This window comes from Squalius cephalus, assembly GCF_949319135.1.
Source record: "Squalius cephalus genome assembly, chromosome: 11".
Taxonomy (NCBI): Eukaryota; Metazoa; Chordata; class Actinopteri; order Cypriniformes; family Leuciscidae; genus Squalius; species Squalius cephalus.
Genome location: NC_137132.1, coordinates 9,789,501 through 9,801,543, shown reverse-complemented (window position 1 = coordinate 9,801,543; position 12,043 = coordinate 9,789,501). Strand labels below are relative to the sequence as shown.

The 12,043-nt window shown below is 37.9% G+C and overlaps 1 protein-coding gene across 1 annotated transcript; it reads right to left on the bottom strand.

The window, feature by feature from the left end:
* Window positions 1-311: 311 nt before the first annotated feature.
* Window positions 312-7,599, bottom strand: rhoub (ras homolog family member Ub). The gene is made up of 3 exons (XM_079885073.1): window positions 7,173-7,599; window positions 4,862-4,920; window positions 312-2,654 (listed from the first exon to the last, which is right to left on the bottom strand). Exons 1-3 carry the CDS (start codon window positions 7,369-7,371, stop codon window positions 2,199-2,201), a joined length of 714 nt encoding a protein of 237 aa, XP_079741199.1. The 5' UTR covers window positions 7,372-7,599; the 3' UTR covers window positions 312-2,198.
* Between the last annotated feature and the right edge of the window lie 4,444 nt (window positions 7,600-12,043).

Genomic DNA, 12,043 nt, shown 5'->3' with positions numbered 1-12,043 from the left:
TGCTCATGCTGTTGTAGGTCAGGTGACGACAGGCACACATGTAATACAATGTGAAAAACTCAGTTTCAGTTTATGTCACATTTATTTTCCATGAAAATCACAGATAGCAGTCAGCAACCGAAACACACATACATACATACACACTGAACCATAAACAGGAGTTTATATTTAAATGTAATCATAAAATGTACAGATCTTAGATTACCCTGATAATGTCATTGCGTTGGCAATAAAGTACATAAAAAACAGAGGTCACTTTCTGATGTGTGGCTTTATGGAGCGCAACAGTGACTGGTGATTCTGGAAGTATCTTCCCCATACATTTTCTCAATTAGAGTTTAATAAAAAAAAGTAAGAAAAGAAATAAGAATAAAAAATAAAATACAAATAAAAGCTATGAACCAAAAAAAAAAAAAAAAAGTAAATTAATAAAATGTAATGAAAATGATGGACTATATCAACTACATACTACAAACTTCTTGCTGCTTTGACGATATATTATTGATAATGGGGGGGGGATTTTTACTTCCTGAATCCTACTGTTATACTCTGTTGTTTCTGACCGACTGGGCTTCTGAATAATGAGAAGCAAATTCAACATCTCATTGGCTGATCAGGAGGACACATAGCCAAAGAACTTTGTACTAGACTTTTTACAACATGGCACGACAGCATAGATGAAGTCAAATGGAAAGACTGCAATAGGGATTAACAACAGATCACAAGTGCAATGCATTGTATGGCATAAAGGTAATGTGTTATGCATGATAGGTCCAACTTTCTGTGACTAACTACACAAGTACACATCCCTTTCACATTGCAATGGCAGTTGTGTTAACAAGGACAGAAGAGTTGCAGTTACACTCAATTTTGGACAATCAAAACAATGAAAACGAGGCCTACAGTTACAAGTAGGTTCAGTTACAGACTGATGGGATATAAGGACCATTTAGATTGGGCGTAAACGGCCGAGAGGTCACAGGACTGCTATAAAACTCTCTTTGTGACCTCAGTCATGGAGGTTAAACAAACAATAAGGAGCTTGATCACCAGTGTTAGCATGCTAGTATCATTAACATGTGGTCACACAACGTTCGTATATGCATTTATCAGGTAGAAGACATGGGTGAATAAATAGAAGCTGTGGCACTGTATTTGGTTATAAAAACAAAAGCAGTAGATGATTTTTAAAACCATAATCAAACAGTTTTGGCTGTGGAAGAGGTCAACAGTGTTCTTCACTATCCAGTTGAGCCATTTGTTCGTACAGCGAGGGTTGTTGTTGCCGAGGCATGACTGGGAACGTTTTCCTAGCTCTGTGATGAAAGGTCTCACTAGCCATGTTTCCATCCAAAGTTGTGAATTAAACTTGTGCAAATGGAATATAAAATATTCGCGAATAAATCACCGCTTCCATCCCATGTGTTCAAGTGAACAAAATCAGCACTTGCTGGGAAACTGGCGCAAAGTATCATCAGTAATAAAAGGATGAAAAGTTTCTGCAACTGAGGAAACCTGTGACTCATTTTTCTTACATAACAAATGACTTTCACATCAGAGTGCGCAGATGAAATGCAATTACAACCGCTGTCATGTTATCTTGCGTTCATATGCCTGATGTTTGGGAATGCAATCATGTGAGACAGTTCTGGGAATAATTCTGATGACAAGCTTTGGCTCGGGCATTTCAGAATGACAAAAACAGTATTCGAGATTAGACAATTTGACTAACCAGCAAACCAATCACATGATCCGTTCAGTAATTCGGTGAACGTGTTTCTTACCAAATAAAAAAAGTATCCATCTCAATTGAGCACATACGTTTTTTTATGGGCATTTTAGGATTTTATGCCAATCTTGGCGTTTCCATCCAGCGTTTTTAATGCGATACCCCAAAACTTGCATACAAGTATGTGGAAAGAAACATGGCTAATAAGGTCCTCTACACCTAAAAAATGTCCCCGGAGCAGTCTTTATCCTGGGCCCCGTGATGTTTAGTGACGGCCCTGCATACAGAACTTCCTTCGTACTGCAGCTGTCGAATAAGCTGCACTATCTTTCGCCATTCATCGTCCTTACAGCAGCAATATTGATCTTCGTTGATTCGTTACCAACTGAACATCATCCACTTGAGGAGCGTGAAGCTAAACCAGAGTCTATCACACTGTTCATGCCTCAGAAGATTGGCTTGACCTTTGCTACTGTATGCAGATATATTTCTTCCACCACGACTTTGAGAGCATTTTCATTTTATCAGCAGTACTGTGGACCTTCCGTTCTCGTCTGGCTCTTCTGTCGGAGTTTCGGAGCCCCACGGAGATGGCGGCGTCAAACACATCCTTCAGGTTTTTCTGTGTGAGCGAGGAGCATTCGACGTAGGCTACCGCCCCTACTTTGTCTGCCAGGGCGCGGGCGTCCTCTTCCAGGACAGGTCGCTCTCGGCGCCGTGCCAGATCGATGAGGACCTTGACATCTTGCCTCAGGTCACACTGGGTGCCCACCAGCAGCACAGGTGTGAGAGGACAACGCCGTCGGATCTCCGGGACCCATTTTTCACCAATGTTCTGGAAGGAAGCGGGGCTGACGACGCTAAAGCACAACAGGAGCACGTCAGTCCGCGTGTAGCAGAAGTGACGCAACTTATCGAATTCATCCTGAGGTAGAGAGAAAGAGAAAAGTGAATGAGCTGCAGACAGAAAGCCTATCACTTTATATAACAGTGTATCATTACTGATGTTTAGTAACGCAAGGCCTCGAGAACCTTCTCCAAAAATCATTTGTGGGATTCCAAATTGTTATTTCAAATAATAAAATCCTTTAACTAGCTCTCGGGGTGTTTTATAATTCCCTGAAGCAATTAAGTGAAATTATAGGTTGGCGCTCGCAAAGAACACTGCATGTGGAACACGCAGTGCACGCTTTAATCTTTTAAACTTGGCCAAAGTTTTCAACTCTGGCACACCCTGTCCTGTTTATGCCGTACAAATAAATTGAAAGTATAAATCTGTAGAGCGTTTTGGAGAGCAGGGCCTCTGAAATCATTGAGAACAGCAATTAAGCTTGACAGATAAGAGTGCCAAACCTTTTCAATGCCTTTGCTGCTTCTACTTTTTGTTTACGAAATCATAAGATTTAGATGAAATACACACACACAGTATTTTCAGTATATGAAAAGATTTTACCAATAAAATATTATTTATTTTAATGAACTTTGAACACTGGTTGATCTGGTTAACACTGGCTAAATCATCCATCTGCATGACTGCTGGAGAAAAAAAAAGTGTGTGTGTGTGTGGGGGGGGGGGATTAGTCACACACACACACACACACACACACACTTTATGGACTTAAGTTACAATTTTAGCATTTAAGGCGTTATTTTAATTTAATTACAGAGCTAAGATACACACTTTTCCTTACATTGATAGAACTTTATATGAAAGTAATATGAAATATATATATTGTGTGTGTGTATATGTGTGTATATATATATATATATACACACACACACACACACACACAAACACAAACACACAAAAATACAATATTCATATTCAAAATAGTTCATTTTTATTAACTTTTAATAATAAAATGCAATAGTTACAGTAATATGGTAATTACAGTAATCCATTTACTGTGTAGGATAAGTACAGCTGGGTTCTGTACAATTTCATTTTTGTTTTACTGTAATATATTCCAGCCACCAATTACAGTAATCTATAAATAACTGTAAATAGCCATTGCAGTAGATTTCTCTAGCTGTCAACAGTATAATAATAATAATAATAATAATTTCTTTTTGGTGTTGGATTTATAGATTTAAAAAAAGATGTACAGTACAGAGATATACACAGATGAATCTCTACTGTAATTTTATACAGTATACACAGTCATATCACCCAGCCCTACAATTACGATCACTCAAATCTGTCTTTAAAAGGCAACTTACTGACGCACAGACATCGCCTGATTGACTTTATCATCATCAAACAACTGTTTTCTTTTGTTGACATGGACACCTGCTGCACAACATAATGGAAGTACATCTAAACAGGCTGAGCAATAGAAAGCAATAGACTTTTGCAATACTAGCCTTTGTTTCTGTACTTTGGGCAAAGTGCATTTGTTCTTTCTCTTTAAAAACTATATGAAAGCCTGCCGTTCTATAACTGGAGAAGTGAATTCTGATCTTCTCGTGTTTACCTGAGCTTGCCTCTGTGTGGTTGTGTAAAGGGATTTATATGTTGTGTACTAAGAGGGCAGAGTCATTTATTTGTTAACCCATGTAATGCATGACAAAGGAGTGTTAGTTTCTGAGGTCAAAGCCTTATGGAAAAAACCTTTCAACGAAGCAATCTAATATTCCAATGTGGAAATCAGAATGAACGTAGAGCCAGCGGCCTTTTCAAAATAGTGATATGTGAAGGTAGTTACACAACAATAATAATAAAAAAAGTTTGGCATCTAAAACATAACTTGGAGGAGTCAAACCCGCTGGATACACGGTACCCTGTCCAAGCCTGTGTTGCTCAGAAACCGAGAGGGAGATCCAATAACTAAAGTGCCGATAGCTTGAGGATTGTTTTTTTCACTCCCTTTATGATTTCCTCACAGTATGGCAACCCTGCCGATCTTTTCTAATTGCTAAGTTTTTGTTGCGCAATTGCTTTCTCATCCAATTTCTAAATCCTGCTTTCAGAGAGTGACAGAAATGCTCTCATCCACCCCAAACAAAAAGATCAAGTTAGTTGATTTTTGTCTTTGGGTTGGCTTCAAAATGAATGGAAAGCAACATGATGTAATGAGCATCGGACAGTCATGCTGTGAGACTGGGACGCAGGTGGTGCACTGAAGTTCTTACCTGTCCAGCGGTGTCACAAAGCTGCAGTCTCACTGGTTGACCATCCACCTGTACGACCGCTGGAGGAAAAAAGGGGAAAAAAAAAGGTTTCCGTTTAGTCATCGAACACTGTAAACAAACACAACGTCAATGGACTTTATGGACTTAAGTTACAATTTACAATTTCAGAGCTAAGATACAAACTTTTCCTTATACATTGAAAGAAATAATAAACTTTATATGAAATATATTATATTATATGTGTGTGTTTGTGTTTGTGTATATATATATATATATATATATATATATATATATATATATATATATATATATATATATATATATATATATATATATGTATTTATATGTATATGTATATGTATGTATACACACACACACAAATAAAACATTCATATTCAAAATATTTTGAATTTATAAATATATATATATAAACTCTTTATACAATCCATTTATTCAACTCTATAATAACTAGCAATTAATTAATTCAATTTATCAATTAATTTGCTAAATTAACAAAATGTATATTTAATTTTATTAAAGTATGTAATATTATTATTATTTTCAAATCTGTAATAAAATTATCTTAATATATATATATATATATATATATATATATATATATATATATATATATATAGTTATTATTATTGTTATTATTTTCAATTGGTCTGGAACTTATTGTTTTCAAATGTCAGTCTGTAAAAAAAATCCTAATATAACAAGGTCTCTTATAATAATAATAATAATAATAAATTGTAATTATAGTTATTTATTATTATACACCCTCATGAACATGGCATAGATCAACAGCCCAGATATAATTTGGGTTCCTGGCTCCTGCTGCTCATAAACCGCTCATCATTTCACTTGTCAACTTTACTTGTTTGTAGAACAGTACATGCTGTTCAAATCTATAATAATGTTCATTCCATCATGCCACGGTGAAGTGATCTTATGAAACACAGTAACACTCAGGTCCTGGTGATGATTTGTCACTTCAAAGTGTTCTGCTTCAAGCACCCATTGTGTAATTGTCTCCAAATCCCCGTCATATGATCTGTCTTTAATTCAGCCCCTTCCCCCTCAGAGTACCACCTGTTGAATTGCGTAACTGTTCTCAAATCAGTGCACAGATTTCTGCTCTGGCTCCAGGAGTTTGAGGGTGACATCACCACTGCGGCAGCAACACAATATCTGCTCAGAGATTGAAACTAGTGGACCGGACCCCATGGATTTTAGGGGCCCAGATTTTCCGGTCAGGCATTATTATTGCGCAAGGGCTTTATAATTACAAAGACATGCTTGTGGGTACTGAACAGTGACAGGCTGTTGTTTCAGGTCCATAGAAAAATTATGAAACATTTATATGTAAAGTAGGCTACTCTTTGACTGAAAATTGTTATAAAACACAGTCTTTAAAGCACTGCATTAATTTCCATTAAAAAAGGTCTGGAGTTTAAGGGACTGCACTTGACTCATTTTGGTCACAAGGAAATAAACTCAAGTTTGTTTTGCACTGAAAAGCCATTTCCCTCCCTACTTTGTCAACACCATCAGATATTTATTAAAAATAATAAAATCACTCAGCAACATCTGAACACCTTCTTGAATTTTTTGTTCAAATGGTCATATATTTCTTGTTTTCATATTATATGCGTTCAACAACACACATGCTCTGGTGAATTTTAAGTTATCACTGATTTTCAGACTGTGGATAGAATCAGTTTTAAACAATCCTAAAAAGTCTCAATTCATTCATTGATTTATCGATTTATATAAACTTTTGACTTTTTAATCTGGCTGTGTTGACCCATATGGAGGGATGGTGTGAAAAAAACAAAAACAATAAAATATTATTTTAATTTATTTTAATTATACAAGCCTCCTTGTCAAGTAAAACGTTTCACAAAACTACAAAAAGCTTGTTATGAGTAAATGCTGTCAAATCGATTAATCGCATCTAACATAAAAGTTTTTGTTTATATATGTGTATATACATTATTATATTATATATGTATGTATATATGTACACACACATATGCTATATATATACACATTACATATATATATATATATATATATATATATAAACAAAAACTTTTGTTAGATGCGATTAATCGATTTGACAGCAAACATAATATTCAAAATTAAGGTTAAAAAGTCTGACATGTTCATTCATAGTTAATGTGATGAACTGCATTTGTGGTTACTAAGCTAAAACACCTGTTTGAACTTGAGGAGAACTGACTTCATAGATCCAAAGAAAGTCACTAAAAATTGCAATGGACAAATTACGCATTGAAAGACTCACCTGAGAAATCGTCAAACGCTGTCGGGACGTATTTCGTTGGATATCCATTGGTTGTGTAGCTGACAATCAGGCTGGTTTTCCCCACAGCTCCGTCTCCGAGAAACACGCACTTCAACAGCCGGCCCTGGCAGTGCGCGGGCCGGGGGGATCTGGGTTTGTGTGGGGGCACCGGAGGCGCCATCAGGTGACTGTAATCCATGTGCGTTCAGACGCGCTGCTCGACCGGACCGCAGGTGGATCGCACACTCCTGATGGAGTGACCCGAGAAAAACACATCAATAAGGGCACTTTCTCAACAACTGGGCGCTATGAGCACTGCGTAAATGCGCTTGATCTGCTGCTGCGCACATAAACCGTCAGTTTCATAAGTCCAAATAACTCAGTATCTCCACGAAAAATTACGGACGTCTCACACACTTCAACAGCTGAGTAAGGAGTGAGAGAGACAGCTTTTATTGTCAGATTTCGTTTGACTAGCTCCTCCCTCTTCACATGGCTGCTTGAGCACAGCCTATTCATGAGCTTGACTCACTAGAGGCAATGGCAAGTGTGCGTTAAAAAGACATAAATAGGCAATTGGTTCTTGATTTTCTGAGTACATTTCCAGTTTTGGTTACACTTTATTTGGTAACACTTTATTTTAAGGTGTCTTTGTTACACTGTAATTATACATTTAAGTACTGAGTAATATTAGGTAACTACATGTACTTACTATAGGGTTTGGTTTGGTTTAAAAACAGTTGCATGTAATTATGCATAGTTATTACTATAGTTACAATAGTTACTATAGTTATTATATAGTTATTGCTATAGTAACTTCACGTAACAAAGTGTTACCCTTTATTTTAAGGTGTCAGTGTTACAATGTAATTATACATTTAAATACTGAGTAATAATATTTAACTACATGTACTATATAGTTAGGATTAGGTTTAGGGTTAGTTCCATGTAAGTAAGCATAATTTAGTACCATAATTACTATAGTAACTACATGTAACGTGTAACAGACACTGTAAAATAAAGCATTACCCCAGTTTTGCCACTGGTTTAGCCAATGACACTTTCTCAATTTTGCTATAATGCCAGTGCATTTCGTATCGACTTAAGCAAGCAAGCAAATTTACACATTTAACTGAAAGTTAGTTTCGTAGCCTTATATTTTTGGTAGAATGTAATATTTCATATTTGTTTAATACATTTTCTTTTTAATATAAATTATCAGGGGGGGGGTCAGTAAACCCATTTATGGTTATGACTGTATATAAATGGCTAACACAATAAAATAAAAATCCTAAAAACATAAAATATAACAATGTATACTTTGTAAATGTAAAATGTGCAATTAACATTTACAGCACAATTTAATGATAAGTAGTATTAAAATGTAGTAGTTTAATAATAATATGCCTTTATTTTACATTTGACTGATCCCATTACTCTCCTATTGGTGAATGGGTTTAAACGGATCTTTTCTGCCAGCTAGTGGTCAACATTAGCTATTTTACTTTGAGAAATGCATGTAGCCTGATGCCAAATAACTGACAAACAATATCATTAAGTCATTTTTATTATTATTTATTTTACTACATCCGGTTTCATGACATTATGTTTATGCTATTTAATGTATAGCCTATGCTTTACTAAAATAAAACTAAATAGCATTTTAATGACTTCATTGAATTTGGAGATGGAAATTGATTTTTTGTCCAGTTAAGGCTTCATATATCTACAGGATAAATGGTCTCATTAAACTTTAAGGTAAAACCTATTATCCTGTGATAAGCTTTGAAAAGGTTTTTATGGCCATATGAAAGGCAGGGGTCTTAGGACAGCACAGTCAGCAGTGACCTTCACATCTGAACATCTCATCTCCATAAGTGCTTAAAATGTTCTAATCTGATTCTATTATAACTTGTTTGGGTTAAGTGATGAAGAGAAACTGTTAATCAGAGCTACATTTATTCAGAGGAATATTTTTTGTATAAGAAAAAAAAAAAAAAAGATTCTGCCTGTAAATCAATGCTAAATGAATCATATGTGTCTGAAATCACACCTTATAACTTAATGTCTGATAACAAAAAAAACATTACATTACCACAAAATGTTTTATGTTCTTGCAACAAGCTAATATTGCACATAAGTCATATGGTAAGTCATACTTTTAAGGCGTTTTTTTTTTTAAGTATGAAAGCCTCAGTTGCCCTTTCAATGAAACTGCATGAAGAATCTCAATCCCGCTTTGTGTGTTTCACTTCCAATTTTTTGGCCTATACGAAAGTTCTCAATATTGCAAAAAAAAAAAAAAAAAAAAAGGTGGAAAGTGAAACTCAACACATAAAAAGGAAGTAGGGCCTACTATTAGCATCCACTCAGGCCTGTGACAGACCTTTAAATGCTTCCTGATGTTATTTAGAATGAAGGGAAAGGAGGGCATTATGTAGATAGTCTTGCTGACCATCATTGTAAAGTGTTCCATTGTACTAGAAGGCCATTAGCAGTTTCCCCCTTTTATTATGACTTCATCAGACAAAAATAAATTCAAGGCATCCACTCTTCCTGCTATTAGAGGTTACCTTAAAAATATATATATAAAACAATTTTTTTTCCCCACATTTTCTTAAGAGAATGAATGCTGCTTGTCTGTGCAAAGTTAGCATGTTGCTATTCAGTTGATGCTCTGCCCAAACTTCCGGTGCTTAATTGTACTGATTGTACACTTGTAGTGTACTTCAAATCTTAAAAGTAGGCCTATATTTCTTTTAAAAAAATGGTATTTGCTGATAATATAATATTATTAAGGCCACTTAAGAGTACTTAAAGAGACACTTTCATGACTGTGCATACTGTTTCTTAACACACGTAGCCTAAGTGTTGAAGTAATAATTCTAATCTAGAGTCTAATTAAAAGTTTTACTTTTTAATGTACATTATAAATCATTGTTTAAATAATTTTTTGGCTGCTTGCTTGTAATTTTAACTGTATTGTGTTATTCGATATTACATTTAAAATTACAGTGGGCCCCCGCTACAGAGGTTGCTCAAAACCAAGGGATTCTCTCAGAGGGGAAATCTGCTTCGTATGACTAAGGTCATGCGGCGATGCCTTCGTGCCTTAGTCTTGTGGAAAAACCTTGGTTCCTTTCCCAAGGACCTGTGCTGGGGGCTCTTTCTCGTCGCGTCACGCTATCAACGGATGCATCCCTCAGGGATTGGGGGGGCGATCATGAGTGGCCGCTCGGCTCGAGGTTTGTGGTGGAACCGTCATCTCTCGTGGCACATACATTGCTTGGAAATGCTGGCCGTGTTTAAGGCCCTGAAACCCAGAGGTGGTGGAGCTCCTTTGGGAAAACGTTGGTCGAGCAGAAGTAGATCTGTTTGGATCTCTAGAAACGTCTCATTGTCTACTATGGTTCTCCCTCACTTATCCAGCTCCTCTTGAGCTATGGTGCAGAGATGGCCGAGGCTACTTCTGTATGCTTTTCTCCCAATCATTCTGCTCCTGGGAGTTCTGAAGAGAGTTCACCGGGACGGAGTCCACCTTCTACTAGTAGCCCCGTTTTGGTCAGCCTGAGTATGGTTCTCGGACCTAGTGTCTCTCCTTGACGGCTCTCCTCTAGAGATTCCGCCCAGGAAGGACCTTCTCTATCCGGCGAGCGGGTCAATCCTTCACCCCCGCCCAGAATTGTGTAAACTGTGGGCTTGGCCTCTGAGGGTCAGGCCAGGTTCAGGTCTCTCATGTTGAGACCACCCTCCACTCCAGTGCTCCATCCATGAGGAAACTCCACCTATGCCTTGAAGCAGAAATTATTCACTTCATGGTGCGGAAGTCACCAGTTGGACCCAGTTAACTGCCCAGTGGGTGTTGTAATGGAATTCCTGCAGGAGCGATTCTCCACAGGGTTATCCTCCTCCACAATAAAGGTGTATGTGGCGGCCTTAGCTGCTTACCAAACTCTTTTGGGTGGTGTGTCTCTTTGGGGAGATACCCTCTAGTTACCCGTTTCCTTCGTGGCACTTTGAGGCTGAGACCTGTAGTCCGCACGAGGGGGCCGGCCTGGGACCTGGCCATAGTATTAGAAGGACTTTCTTTGGCTCCCTTCAAGCCTATTGAGGAAGTTTCTGAGAAGGTTCTAAAGCTGAAAACGATTTTTCTCCTAGCTATCTCGGCTCTCAAGAGAATTGGAGACTTCCAGCCACTCTCGGTTTCTTCCTCGTGCTTGGAATTTGCACCTAGTACGGTAAAGGCCTTTCTTCACCCTAAACCTATGTTCCTAAGGTTCCTACTAATACTGTAAGACCTTTTGTACTGCAGGCCTTCTATCCTCCTCCCTTCCGGATGTAAGACCAAGAGAAACTGCTCTGCCCAGTCAGGGCCTTAGATGCTTATATTCACAGAGCTGCCCTGTGGAGAAAGTCTGAACAGCTGTTCATTTGCTTTGGGTCATCCTAAGCAGAGGATGAGCAAGTAGGTGGTCGAGGCCATCTCACTTTCTTATGAGCCGGCCGGACAGCCTTCTCCTTTGGCTGTACAGGCCCACTCTACAAGGAGTATGGCTGCTACTAAAGCATTATTGTCAGGAGTTTCCCTCCAAGATGTTTGGGATACGGCAGGCTGGTCCTCGCCGCACACATTCATGAGATTTTATGACTTTGACCTTGGCTCCACTCCAAAGGGGCGCAGGTGCTTTCATCTTAGTGCGCGCTTAGATTTCACACGGACGGACACTTGCTCCTATGACGGTTCCCACAGCATTTCGACGCAGCTCGAGTACCCTTAAAAGGGAACGTCTTGGTTTTGTATGTAGCCTTAGTTCCCTGAAGAGGGAACGAGATGCTGCGTCGCCCTTCCATACTCCCGGAATGTCCATGAT